General features: G+C 43.3%; 2 protein-coding genes across 2 annotated transcripts in view; both read right to left on the minus strand.

Moving 5' to 3' along the window:
• Positions 1–11412, minus strand: part of LOC147446025 (uncharacterized) — a 30792-nt gene extending 19380 nt beyond the window's left edge. Inside the window, exon 1 of the mRNA XM_086525348.1 lies at positions 11050–11412. Within this exon, the coding sequence (XP_086381474.1) occupies positions 11050–11362 (313 nt within the window). The 5' untranslated portion in view covers positions 11363–11412. The remainder of the gene's footprint in view (positions 1–11049) is intronic.
• Positions 11391–12274, minus strand: LOC147446026 (uncharacterized). Its single transcript, XM_086524664.1, has 2 exons — positions 12116–12274; positions 11391–11984 (listed from the first exon to the last, which is right to left on the minus strand). Exon 2 carries the CDS (start codon positions 11877–11879, stop codon positions 11391–11393), a length of 489 nt encoding a protein of 162 aa, XP_086380790.1. The 5' UTR covers positions 11880–11984; positions 12116–12274.
• Positions 12275–14869: the final 2595 nt, after the last annotated feature.

The raw sequence follows: 14869 nt of genomic DNA on the forward strand, positions 1-14869 counted from the left end.
TACTTAGAATCATTGCATCAACACCTTGTACCAGATTGTGCAATCAATAGTAGACCACTCTCGCCATCGAGAGTGGGGCCCTTGGAGGAGGGTTTTACAACTTTCCGGTGTCGTATTCTCTTCTCTCTCTATCTCTCAGTCTCAACACCTTCATTCACAGTGTTCATTCACTTTGTTTGTGATCACTTGCACTCTCTCATTAAAGAACGGAAGGCTCTCCCTTCCCTAAGTAAAAGGAACCTTGAGCACAGTTCGGAGCACCCATCTTGAGCAAAGTTCAACATTCATTCCGTTGCACCTTACACTTCTATTGTGGGTTATGCTACATAGCACAGGTTTGCTTTGTGCAGTTTTTCTTCAATACAATATAGATTACTACAAAATGGGCACTTTGTAGTCTGTTGTGGAGTGTGCTACTGTCACAAATTGCTGACATGTCAAGCCACTGAAGAACGGAGCCAACCTGTAGATCCCGGCCCAGGGGCCTAAAGCCTAAGACTACACAACAGAAGAAGAAGAAGAAGTCCTACCAACTTATGGGACCCCATCCGATGGGGCCCAAGGGACCTAAAGGCACTAAAATTAAAGCGGAGCCAACCCGCACAAAGTGTAGAAGATGATGGTGTGGTTGCTATACAAAACTCCCACAAAACGAGCTAACATGTTGATGTGGCAGACTGTACGGACAATCCTGCAATTCGCGCTAACAGTGCCACATGGCAGAAGTACTTTGACCACCCGTATTTGGACTTTCATGTAAACTGCTTTTCATAGGCCAAGGGCCTTTAAATATGAGCCAAGGGCTCATTCTCTGGCATACTCTGCGTGAGGTGCAGAGGATGGAGTACCGGCGATGTATTGAGTTCAAGCAATATAAAGAAATACCAAAGGGGAGGAGTTCAAGCAATTTAAAGAAATACCGAAAGGGGCGCCAAGGTTTGGGGCCAGTGCTCGCTGGGGTGGAACTCCGCCACTCCCTGTCTCGTGTCTCATGGCATCTCTTTCGGTTCGGTTATTATTTGAAGTGCCTTAAAGTTGTTCGGTCTGTTCTTTTCCGTTGGCACGTAGTGCCCATCCCGTGACGGTGTGGTGCCCGTCTCATGACAATGGTATCAAAGCTTCAGGCTGTGCTTTTCTGAAAACATATCCGTCCTACCAAAGAGGAGACAGAGCAAATTGGCACTTCCAAAGTCTACTGGAAATTGTATTGAAGAATTTTCGTGTCCCGACCTCGATCTTATCAGCCACTCCCACCCTTACTTCGTCGCGCATCGGGCACGCTCCCCATCACTTTGTCTTATAGGGCATAAGCCATAAAGATCACTTACATAAAAGGATCAAGGATTATTTTCAAGCAGTTGTTTTTCTTAGAGGCAGAGCCATGCATTGGTGGATGTTTATAGCTACCAAGCCGTACACTCCAAGGACTTGGCAAGCTTTCAAGAAAATTTTTGCACGAAGTTACATGCCTTCAGACATCTTCCTTCGGATTGCAACTTATCAATTATTTCTTCGTGGAATTCCCGCTTTGCTATACCAAGGACCTCACCCAAGGTAAATTCCACCTTACTCTTTAGAATCCTCTCTTCCAAAACCTTTTTGAGATCCGTTGCTGCCTCTATATCGGATTGGAGTTTGTAGGCCGGACCCTTTGCTTTGGATTTTGTTGCATCCTTCTTCTTGTCTTTAGAGGCTTCTTGCATAGGCACTTCGGGGACAGGCATCTGTTGCGGGGAAGGTGATCTAGGAAGCACTGTGTCATTTCTACCTCCACTCCTCGTTGCCCGCTTTGAAGGCCCTTCATCCCCATTCTCGCGCTTACGTTTCTCTTCAACAATGGCCTCATTTGCTTGACATTTGGCAATATATGCATGCACTGACAAAGAGTCCACAGGGTCATTCCAACCTGTTTCAAGCCGAATGCAATCTCCAGCTTCATGTAAAACCTCTGTAGTCATTTTACCCTTCATAGCAGACTCTATAGCGCATGGCCATAGCTCTCCAATACCATTAGATTACTCTTCTCCAACCTTGACTGATCCTTTTTTCTTAATAGGATCCACCTTCAACCCATAGGCGGCTGCCTCAACCATCGAGATGGCATGGCTAGTAGCCATGTCCTCAACTAGTTTCTTCATCCCGCCTTTGCCAAAGTTTGTTCCCAAGAGCTTACCTGTTTCACTTAAGTGAATTTTTCCATCTTTAAAGAAAACAAGCTTCTTTGTCGAAGCGTCTTTAAAACTTTCACAATCCCTCCTTCCATGGTCAGTACTATCACACCATATGCATCTATTGACAAAGCCTTCTCTAGTTTGCGGTCGTTGCCCTGTAGATTGACCTGATGGTTGCCCCTTTTCTTCTAGCCTTGTAAGCTTTAACTTAAGCTCTTGCATTCCTTTGACAATATCATCTAGGATGGATTTGTCACTCTTTGGAACCACAATCACAGGCTTTATAGGACTCTCGGGAACACTTGGGAATTGAGTAGGGTTGACTATCATCTTGTCTCTTCGTCTTTGTCGCTTAGCTAGCAGTGAAATAGCATCTTCGACCTCATTCCAATCAGTCTTCAAACCCTGTTCCGCATCTTTATCCTCAAGTAGTAGCTCTAACTTCTCTTGAATCTCTTTACATGCGGCTTGCAAAAAGAGCTCTGTCTTCTCCGAGTTTAGAGTAGCCTTTTCAATTCTTGAAAGTTGATCATAAGGACGTTCGAATTCCCTTAGCAGTTCAGTAGGCGAGAGTCCCTCTTTTGGCCGAACTACCCACTCTAAGAAAGTCCTCTTTGTTACCCTTTCGGAGTCCTCCATGAAATACTCTTCCTTCAAGGCTAATTTGAATGATTCCCAAGTTGCCCCATGCTCATTTCTAATTCCCCTTACATGCTCTCTGATCTCGGGAACCACAGCAAGTTCAAAACTTTGCACCATCTCTGCTTCGGGCACTCCATGAAGCTCCATCTCCTTTACATATCCACAAAGATACTTTGTTACATCTTTACCCTTAAATTGGTCCAATTTCTTCACCACAGATTGAAGCACTTTGGTCGAGGAGAGCTCCCTCCTTTCTGCAGCTTGCTGCTGCTACATAAACACTGCAAAAGCTTTAAACATTTGCATTGTGACTAGATCAAACCGAACCCCCTGTTGCTCTTGTTGCTCCATAGCTGTAAACCTTTCTTTTAAGACCTTCGAAGAAGATTTTGAACCCTCACCCTAGCCTACTTCGCGTCGGGTTCACCAAAAACGTGTCAAGAAGTGCACAATGCGACTAGGAAAGCGCCGGGCCTCTGACTGTGAGGATTCGTAGCAAAATCAAGCAAGGCGTAGATGATTTGAAGCCAAAAACACACTAAAAAAGAACAAAACTCCAGCCATGAAAGCTCCACTTTGAAAAAGAACCAATACTAACTCAAAACTCTTGTGTGTGTGAAGATTAGGTGTAGCCTCGCTCCCAATTGCACACATGCAGTGCTCATTCGACCTGTTAAAAACCCTAAATTTACGCTTCGATTCTTTGTCGTAACCATTTCAAGGAAGCTTCAGTACTTCATTGGAGAAGCCCAAGTAGTAATTTGAGGAGGGGAAACCCTAATTGGAGGCCTCACAGCCTCAACCATGTAGTGGAAGCAGCACGGGACTGCACTAGCACCCTGTAAAGGAATGGCTGTATCTCCTTGCTCATGTGCCCAAATGAGCTCATTCTTGGCTCTAAAAATTCCCACACAACTTGAGCAACAACGCCAGCGTCGTTGATGTGGCATTTTGAGCTACTTTGAGCATTTTTAAGGCTATTTCTGACCATTTTTTGCCCAAAAATGTCACTTTTTGTCCGTAAAAAGCCCAAACGAGCTGGGAAAAATCCTTAAAATTGTGGAAAAATCCGATTGGGCTCACATTTCATGTTGAACCTCATTTTCCCACTTGGTAAGCACTTTGGATACGTCTTTCACGCCAGCACACGAAACCTGCTATTTTTGGCCGAGATTGCCCGCATTGAACTTTCTAGGCAAAACGAGCATGCCACTTCGAAACACTTGACATTTGTACATTCCCAAAGCAAATTAGGCATATATTTATGTGTAAAAGCATTCCATGGTGCCACGTGTAGGGCCTCGCCCGCCCAGCAAGGTATGTACACGACTACAACCGTGACATTCATTTTCGCATATATCACACTATGTACATTGTAGCATTTGGTCCCACACATCATAAACATTAAGAGTGAGGTAGATATTTTAATTTCACATTATGAACGTGCCATCGCACGACACCGGACCTTTTTAGGTTATTTGCGGGAGGAGTGATCAGGGAGTCGTTGAACAGCTCATGGCCCGGCCCTGGATGGCTATTTGCGAGGGGAGTGTTCATTGGCAACTTTATGTTTCTATGTCTTGACATGCATATGTGAGCATTTGTGTTGCATTGTGATGTGCCAATTACTGAATATTACTAATTGGATGAGATTGCCTCGGTATGTAATTTTAGTGCATCAAGACACTCGTGGAAGATCAGTACGGTCTGGGTGTGATGGCTAATTTTACTACGCCGGAATATCAAGAGTTTCGATCTGGACGAAAGGAGAAGCTAACTCCTTGATCAAAAGAGCCGAAAGGAGAAGCTAACTCCTTAACAAAAAAGCAAATTGATTGTCTCTCGGAATGACCCTTGGAAATTCTTTTGAGCTAACTTGAGTTGTTTTGCAGATATGTTGTAATCGCGGACGATTACTCTCTTTCAAGAAGGGGAGATGTAACAAACTGCTGACGTGTCAAAGCCCTGAAGATTGGAGCCAACTTACACATGCCGGCCGGGGGGGGGGGGCTAAACCCTAAGAAGAACAAGTAGCAAAAGAAGAAGTGCTACCAACTTATGGGGACCCCGTCCGATGGGGCCCAAGTGACATAAAGATTAAAATAAAGCAAGACCCGCAGCTGATGACGTGGCAGTTTTCGAAAATTGAGCTGACATTATGACGTGGTAGGTTGTACGGATTTCCGCGTTTTGCGCTAACTGATGACGTGGCAATTGTACGGATTTCCGTAAATTACGCTGGTAGCTTTTGGCATTACTTTTTGGACCAAAAGCTTTTGAGTTTTGAAGGCTTTTCACTGTAACTGCTTTTTAGGCCAAGGGCCTTTAAACATGAGGTTAGGGCTCATTCTCTGGCATGCTTCCTGCAGAAGGTGCAGAGTCTGGAGTACCGGCTTGTACTGTGCTGATACAATATAAAGAAATACCAAAAGGGGCGCCAAGGTTTGGGGCCAATACTCTCTGGGGTGGAATTCCGCCACTTCGTGTGCGTGTCGTCTCTTTCTTTTAGTTCAGTTGTTATTGAAGTGCTAAAAGTCTGTTCACTCTGTTCTTTTCTATTGGCACGTGGTGCCCGTTTTGTGACAGGATGTCACAAATTGTTGATGTGTCAAGCCACTAAAGAACGGAGCCAATCTGCAAATCCCAACCGAGGGGACTAAACCCTAAGACGAAGCAGCAAAAGAAGAAGAAGTCCTACCAACTTATGGGGCCCCGTTCGATGGGGCCCGCGAGACCTAAAAGCACTAAAATTAAAGCGGAGCCAACACACACAAAGCGTAGAAGATGATGATGTGGCTGTTGTACGGAACTCCCCCATAACGAGCTGACATGCTGACGTGGCAAACTTGTAATGTGCAGCCGAAGTGAATGATTGTACAGTAAGTGCTCGAGGCTCCTTTTACTGATGGGAAGGAAGAGCCTTCCTTGACTTAATGAGAGTGTGTGCAATGAACAAACGCGAGAGTGGAATGCAAATTGTGAATGAGTGTGCAAGAGAGTGCTAGAGAAAGAAAGAGAGGAGACGACACCAGATGGGGTCCCAAACCCCCCTCCAAGGGCCCCCTCTCTATTGCTAGAGAGGTATTTGCTTTAGATTGCACAAAGTCTGGTACAATGCTTCTAGATGTTGTGGTACTGATGATGACTATGTCGACGACGATGGAGATTGTGACGATGATGACAAAGGTGTCGTCATCAAGATAGGGATCTACGCTAACGACGACGGCGTCAAGGCTGAAAACTGAAAATGCTAGGCAGCTGCTCGGGATCTGCTACTATGGCGTATTGCGGCCTGGCCTTGCAACCACTTCGCCGGGCTAGCGCTGAAATGCAAAAACGCTGGCTGAAATCTGGAAACGCTAGGCTGATCTATGTCTTGATGGGGAAACTGGCGAGGATCTGCAATCGGGTGGGAGCGAGTTCTCGCGTGGCTAACGGCTGAAAACTAAAACGCTGATGAAGGCTGAAAACGCTGAGGATGAATCTCCAAAAACGCTGGCTGATCTTGTGAGAAAACGCTGGGGCAAGCTGTCTGGTTGCACTCTGCACTTGTGCACTCAGCTTGTCTTCTGTCTTCTACTTCTATTGAGTGCCCAATGGGTTTCATTTATAGAAATTATATGTTGGATAGGGCAAGCTTGCCAACAAACTTACAGAAAGAATTCCAAACATCACTTTTAATAAAATGACTTATAGAGGTGTTTCACACGCGAGGTCGGAACTGGAACCATGCACTGGAGAATGCTCATGCTAGGTACTGGCTACTGATGCTAATGATCCTGGGTTTGTGCAATCAAAGGGTATGCAGCTACTCTAAGTGCCTGGACATGCACGGCCTGCGCACATGCTGACAAAGGTGCCAGAACACTTCCTAGGCTTCCTAAACCCTAGGAGTAGGAACAGCTTGTCCACATACACATAGGGTTAGATGTGCACGTGACAAGACTGTACGGACAGTCCCGCAATTTGTGCTAAAAGTTCCACGTGGCAGCTATACGGATTTCTGCAAAACGCGCTGGTAGCTTTTGGCCACCCGCTTATGGACCAGATGCTTTTGAGTTTATAGCTTTTCATGTAAACTACTTTTCATAGGCCAAGGGCCTTTAAATATAAGCCAAGGGCTCATTCTCTAGCATGCTCTGCGTGAGGTGAAGAGAATGGAGTACCGGCGATATACTGAGTTCAAGCAATATAAAGAAATACCGAAAGGGGCGCCAAGGTTTGGGGCCAATGCTCTCTGGGGTGTCACTCGTCGTCTCGTGTGTCGTGCATCTCTTTCACTTCAGTTGTTATTTGAAGTGCTTCATCAGGTGCACTCATCGGCCATGGATGACAACAATGATGTTTTTCGCATGTTGTCAATTGAGGACATTGGATGGGGAAACCTATCAACTTTGGATATACATGATGCAACATATCCATGTTGCAAAGGGCGTTTGGAACATTATCCAGGGTAGTGATGTAAGACCACGTTCTTTCGATGATAATGCAAGTTCTAGAAGTTCTACTACTAGAGTTGTTTTGCATTCTACTAAGTAGGCGCGTTGGGATGCCACTCCGTGTCCCTCGCGTGGATTCTATGCTAAAAGTCTTCCAATTTGTTTGTTTCAATTGTCACGTGGTACCTTTGTTTAGTCTCGTTCAAGTTTTCAGTATGCCTCTTATGCATCATACTATTATGTTTTAACTGTTTAGTATACATGATGAAAAAGAGCCTCCGTCATTTGATAAAGCACAAAATTTAGGATTTTGATTAGCTGCAATGCAATCTATGTATGATGCTAGTGTCAAAAATGGCACATGGTCTTTGTGTGACTCGCATCCTAGCAAAAAGGCCATTTGTACTAAGTGGGGTTTTCAAAATGAAGCGTTAACCAAATGGTAGTGTCAAACACTACAAGGCAGACTTGTGGCAAAAGGGTATGCTCAAGAGAAGGGCATTGATTTCAATGAGACTTGCTCCTACTTGTTACCTAACTACCGTTTGTAGCATTTGTGCATTGACCACTCATAATGGTTGGAATGTATATAAATTGGACATAAAGGCTAAGTTTTTGAATGGTGATTTGCATGAGAAAGTGTATGTATCACACTCTAGTTTTGTTCAAAAAGGACACGAAAACCAAGTGTGCAATCTTGAGAAAGTGTTGAATGGTTTGAAGCAAGCACCACATGCTTTGTATATGAGAAGATTCATGCTTATGGAAATAGTCCAATTGAGAGCACTTGTCTGCTTTCAAGCCTCTTTTGGGGGCCTTTGCATCATTAATTGGACAAACAGTTTAAGCAAGTTGATAAAGATATTGCTTTGTGTCAAACGAAGTATATTGAGACATTGTTGCATGGATTTAGCCTTGAGGATTGCAAGCCTATTGCTACTCCTATGGAGACAAGCTTGAAGCTTAGTCTTCATAATGTTGGAGATTACTTTCATGTCACACTCTATCAGCAGAGGCTATTGGTTGCCTTATTTGTACATGCATTACAAGGACACATAACGGGTACGTAGTCTCACAGGCGAGCAGATTTATGCACAACCCAATACGCATTGAAAGGCAATTATGCAATCTTCTGCTACTTGAGTGGCACTATACATCTGAGTTGCCGCCAAATTTACATGCTTTTTCAGACTCAGGTTGGGCTAGTTGCTATGACGCACGAGTGTCCACTCGTGGTTTTTGTTTCATATCTTGGTTGAGCAAGAAGCAGACTTCAGTGGCCACTTCTATTGACTTGGGTGTTGGTCAAAAGTCTGGCACCACCATCTTTACTGATGGTCAAACTGCTTTGGCAATTGCCTTGTTCTATGCTCGCACAGAGCACATAGAGGTGCGTTATCGCTATGTCAAGGAGAGACTAGCTTACGAGGGGTCAGCCTTGCTTATGTGCCTACACACGACAACCCTAATGCTCTTTTCACAAAGGCTTTGCCTCGTGAGAAGTTTAAAGCTTTCCGCAAAGCTTTGGGCTAACCCCCCTGTGTGGACTAATCACATAGGGTTTGGCACTTCCCTATACATGAGCTCATGTTCACCGCATCACTCCCAACGGGGATTTATTATTAGATTATGGTAGCAATGTGTGTGAACACACTTAGGACCGCTGACGGTTTTTCCAGCTTGTATATACGCCCATCACTCTAGGGCAAGCTTTATCTTTGTATTAACTCATCCAAACCAGTAGCCTACTGGCAGCTTCTGTGTTTTATTCAATAGTTTGCGAGATTCCCCTGAGTGAGAGGCCTTCCTACCACCTTCCACCTAAATTTTCTGACCTTTCAAAAGTAACGATCAAGATTCGAACTCGGTGCAACTGGGAGTACAACCACCACAATCACCCTGTAACCAACCGAGCCCTTAGGCGAAGCTGCAATGAGGCTCTCCACTTAATTATTAATGAAAAGTCGTCAAACTCGCCTCTCTGTCGCCGTGAGCCACCTGACGCCTGGCATGTGTTGTTGAGCACTCCTGCCTTCGTGCGATGCTAGACCGCGCCCTCCTGCAGCCTGCGCCCTCCTGGACGTGGCCTTCCCCTGCCTGCCTCGCCTTACCTCCCCCGTCGGTCTGACTGCCGCATTGCCCGCATCGTATCTCCTTTCCTTCTTTGTATTTTTTGCTTTAATAGGATTGGGTACCCCCTACTTCCTACGTTGTGTGCTCTTGAGCTTCTCCTTCATCTTCTCCATCTTCACGTGAATTCTTGCAGCTGTATTGCCAACATAAAGAAGGGAAGTGGGAAGTAAATAGAGAAAGGAGAGCCATCATCCAAGAGTTCAAGAACCCCATGCCAAGGAGACCTAACCACCTCTTCTTATTTATGTAAAATCATATGGATAATTCCCACCCATGCCCAAGGAGGAGGCTTAACACCGCTTCTTATTTATGTAAAATCATATTGAGGATTCCCACTATTGTAAAATGAGCTTTAATAAGCCATAAAAGCAATTGAAGTCGGCCTTTTTTATTTTTCTTGTTACATGATAATTGTAAACCTGGATGTCTCCGATTGGTCCTATAGGTTAAGTTTGCCTCTATAGGACCTAAATAAGACTTTCTTTCTTCTTCTTTCTTCTTTTATCCGGGGGGGGGGGGGGGGCGGGGGGGACTTAAGCAAGGGTAGAGCTTAAGGTTAAGCAATAGCCTTGTAGCTGACTTTACCCTTGCCAAGTGGGACAAGGGTCTACACCCCAATGGCAATGTCTCCATAGTCACAAATTGTAGACCCACTGGCAACACTACCACGAGTATCATGGCTACCACGAGAACATTCTCCAAGGTAGTCACCTCTCCATTACCGAAGCCCACTGTGAAGCCATACCCATGGGAGAAATGCCTACTAGACATAATCAGTCAACTAGAAGTCGAACCAAGAGTAACATAACAAACTCAAGCAAGCCAAGCAACGCATACAACAATTGGAAGAACAAATTGACATCGAAGAAAATCGAGTATAAAACACAACCAACACACAATTTGATCAGGTTTTGTCTCTCATCACACCAACACCTAAAGGGCACATTGTCCACACGATTATCTCAAAAATCAATGAGAAGAGTAACCAAGACTGGATAAAGAAGGAGATTCGAGTTGAAGGCCTTGCAAAAAAAATGGCAAGTGGTGGAACTCTCACAGGATGCAATAATCAAGAATGACATATGCATTCCGGAGCACGAGATTCTAGAAAGAAAGGTAAAGCAGCCATACCATTCATCCACATCAGGGAACAAAGCATCAAAATCAAAGGAAAGCAAGTGGTTCTTAAATACTTAAATTTGCAAGAAAAAATTACATTCTGAAGCAAACCCGCTTACTGCATGGTACCCAAGTATGGATGGCAGACGAGCTCACGCCTCTTCGGCTCAAGTCCAAGAAACAAGAATTGGCTAAGGTAAATGCTACCCTTGCTTTGAATGTATTGAAAATGATGTACATGATTTGTCCCATAGGTAGAATTCAGCCTCTCGTGGACGTTAATGCAAAAAAAATGTAGTTGAAGAAAAAGACAAGTTAAGTTGAACAATGTAATTGACATCGACTAAGTCAGTTATGTGGAGATCGTCACCTTGTGGCTTCCCTCGAGCATTAAAGCATGAACAACAAAACACAGTGTAAACTTCCAAACTTGAACAAACTGACAATGAAGGTATGACAGAACCACAAACTGCTAACCAAAAACACCAAAGTAAATGAATTAACAGGGGACATGTTCAACACTGGAATAAATGTTGAGTTCTTACCTGAACTCATCTGCACTGAAACTTGGCTTAAGGAGGAATTTAAATCAAGCTTGCTGCCGGTGAATTCATTTGCAGCCACTTCTCCATCATCCTTAGTTAGACCTTGCCCAAATTCTGACTCTTCTTTTTCTTTTGATTCCCTAAAAGTTGACAGTGAGATTTCTTTTGACTTCTTTGACGCACAGCTTGCTTGCTCTTGCATGATAGTACTGTGAGCTACATTGGGCATAGCTGTACTACCTGTGATGGAACTAAAGGTACCCAGATATGCTTCCGGTCGAGAAAAATGGCTATCTTTGTTGGGCAAGAGCATTGGCAGGGATGTAATGTTGCTTGTAGAACTAGAGGTATTGAGATACGTGTTCTAAGGTGGGAGACTCTGTATAATAAGATAAAGAATCCGAAAAGTGATTAGCAGAGTCTCCAGTGTCATCTTCTGCATACGCATATTCTGCTGGATCACCCCATTGCTGCCAAGCTCCACCATCCCACACAGTTCCACCATTTGGCACCCAAGAAATGTCATAAGGCTCTGCACCCGGGGCTGCATAGTATTGTGGATCATAAAATTTAGAACCCCTTGCAGACCACGAAGAGAAATCACTTTGACTAGCGACTGCATCATCTGACTGCTGCACAGAAGCCTGGAAACCTTCATCATGAGAGCCGACATAGCCCGAGTCTGGGTGGAAGAGTTGCTGCTGAGAGCGAGGATAAAAAGGCGTGAAGGACGATGAAAGCAAGGGTGAGGATCTTGGCAAAGTGGAAGTTGTCGCATTTGTGAAGGTCTGTGAAGGCATGGCCGATGTGGTTGCCCTGTTTGCCCTCATCTTTGTCCAAAACTAAGAGTCTGCTACCTCTTCTTACTTTGTGCAATACGAAAAATTCTAGCTTACTTCAGAGACAGCCTATGAACCAATGAGCGTGTCTCAGCTCTAGCATCAACCAAAGAAGAGAGTTGGGGGGACAGAATAAAGAAAAGCAAGCTCCAAATCATCAGATCCTCTCTAACACGGACTCACATACGCACGCAGAAGAAAACGAGGTAAAGGCTGAGAATTCGTACCGTTGTTCCTGTCAGACTTGAAGCTTCAACAATTTTGGCGAAGATGGGAAACGGAGAGCCATAAGTGTGGTGCGCACTGTGCGCTCATCAGAGCGCTGCTTCTTGGAACCCCTCCTATAGTCCTTTGAGGACGAAAATTTCTAGTTATAATGACTAGGCTATGGCCCTTAGTGGCTCTTCTTATCAACTTCCAAAATGTGTGTTATCAGTCAAGCCCTTTGTATTGCCCAAAGGCAATACGTATTATACGTTACCTGGAGCCAATAAAAGGACCAGGTCGATCAAATCTGTCATATTTTTCTCAGCGAGAACTTAGAGAGTTTCACATTAGCTATCTTTTAACATCATTTTGATTCAATATCATGGGAGATTGAATTGGGAAGATTTGAATTACCTTGATGTCTACACATGTTGTATTTTGATTATATTGTAAAGATAAACTTTATTGAAAGTAATAGCAACACAATGGAGAGAGCTTGTTGGTGTACATTTGTTCATGTTGATGTTGGGGAATCTCTTTGTGTAGCAAGAGTATGTATGCTAGGGTTGTCTTGGTCTAACTTATTGTTGCATGAGCCACACTTCGAACACTTGCTTCTATAGTCATGTCATAGACAGCACCTTCACTTGTGCCATTCTCCCTACAGCATAAATGTCATATGCAACACCCACAGCATTATAATCACAACTCCACTTACCATTTTTAAAAGCCATAGCTTACCAGGGGGAGGTGTTATTATCTATTCTTGATTGATTCAATGTCAAGCTATTGACATTCACAAGTACCACTACTACAGATGCCACCAATCACACAAGTAGATTTTGGTCGCATACAAAACCAAGACACATCAAAAGTGATTATCAGTCACACTCACTTTAGGTAAAATGTCTTATAGATATCAAACCCTTGAAACCTTTGTTCCTTATTTCTAAACATTTGTGCTACTAGAATAGATGCATTCTCATGAGTCTTCCTCATTTAAGTATGTTGAGGTAGTAAAACATAAACCAAAATATGCTCAAAGAAACCATCAATGGCACAAATGGACATGCTGCTTAGAATTTGAAAATAGATATCAAGTTCATATAGCACCACCATGGGTCTACATCCATACCATGTTTGAGGTAGTAACACGTTGACCCTCTTGGACACACTATTGCAAAAATAAACATAGATTATGTTTAAAAAGTAAGATATTATGCAATGTGTGTACATTGGAAGCATATCATCCAATAGATGCAAGTAGATACTATAGTCATATATGCATCACATAGTTTCTATATATGTTAAACAAGCATAGAATTGGCCATGCAATCAAAACATCTTTGAACTTAGCAAGAAAACCAAGGCATACATTCCCATACTACTGACCACCTTGTGAAAATAACATCATGTGGAAACTGCTCAAATGTGCTTGGCAAAAAACATATCCTAAGCAAGAATACTCTTTAAATTTGCAAAGCATGTCATGAAGATGCAATCACCTTTGTTCTCCAAACTTGGAAATCACAATGATACCAATAGGGCAACCAAGTAGATTGTTGAAAATAGTTTTCTTTTTTAAATGATCTAAAAAATAGAAAATAGCATGCTCTACCCTCCCCCTCAGAGGATCCACAGAGTAAAGGGAGAGACCTTCTCCTCCTTAAATGAAGGACCATTGAAAGCACTAAATTAAAGCTTCTAAGGAAGTCTTAACCACTGTAAAAGATGTTCTACTTTGCTAAAGGTAGATTCTATAATTCAAAGTTGGGGAGTGAACTCCAAGAAGACAATAGAGAAAACTTTAGGGCTCGCTAAAGAGGTCCATCAATAGAAATCATAGTAGAGAAACTAGAGCTCCAACAACACCCCACATCACAACAATATAAGGAACAAAGAAAAACAAAAACAAAAAAACAAAGAGAATTTTTTTATATATTAAAAAAAAGTTCGAACAAAAAGAAAACCCATACTAGCAAGACAAGCACCATTCCCCCACCCACCCACACAGACACGCCCACACAAGCGAGCATTGGGAGCATAGATAGAAATATATAAATCCGTGCACACATAATCCAAGCTTTTCTCACTAACATGACAAAACACACACGCAACCACACACACACCTCAAAGCAAGAAGCAAACTAAAATCCAAAAAACAAAAACAAATAAAGAAAAACAACAAAACAAAAACCAAGATAAAAAACAAAAGTTCCAGCAAAGCATCAACACCAAGTACTGACTGATGAGGGAGGCACGCACAAGCAATGGCATCAAAGTTAATCACCCATTGTGGTGTGGCTTTGCTAAAGCCATGTCCAAACAACAAATTACTTGAAAGAAGGTACGATAGACAAGCTCCACCACCTCAGCAACATAAGACATTGATGGCAGTATATCTCACATTATCGTGATGTGATTCTCAAGCTGGAGGGTCTAGATACCTTTCAGCAAGTGCGTGGGTTATATGTGGATTAACAATAGAGCTTAAGAATCATGTTGAAATACAAGACCCCAAGACGCTTGAGGAAGCTATAGTAAGTGCATATACACAACGATCCCAATGAAAAAGTATTGCATAACACTAACATGTCTGACACTACACATGCAAATGCATGAATGCTGCATGGGCTTAATAAGAGAAAATTTATAGTAGCCCCATCTGATGTGCCCAAGAAGCCCAAGGGGCATAAGGGCCATCGGTCTAGTGAAGAATTTGAGAAAGCTAAGAAGGAAAAGCTATGTTTTACATGTTTAGGGAGTGGACACGA

The sequence above is a fragment of the Adiantum capillus-veneris genome, chromosome 12, assembly GCF_014529385.1.
Source record: "Adiantum capillus-veneris isolate H3 chromosome 12, ASM1452938v2, whole genome shotgun sequence".
Taxonomy (NCBI): Eukaryota; Viridiplantae; Streptophyta; class Polypodiopsida; order Polypodiales; family Pteridaceae; genus Adiantum; species Adiantum capillus-veneris.

What these genes read in the sequence shown, in the direction of transcription:
- LOC147446026 (XM_086524664.1), bottom strand. Translation starts at nt 11,879, where the DNA reads ATGAGGGCAAACAGGGCAACCACATCGGCCATGCCTTCACAGACCTTC.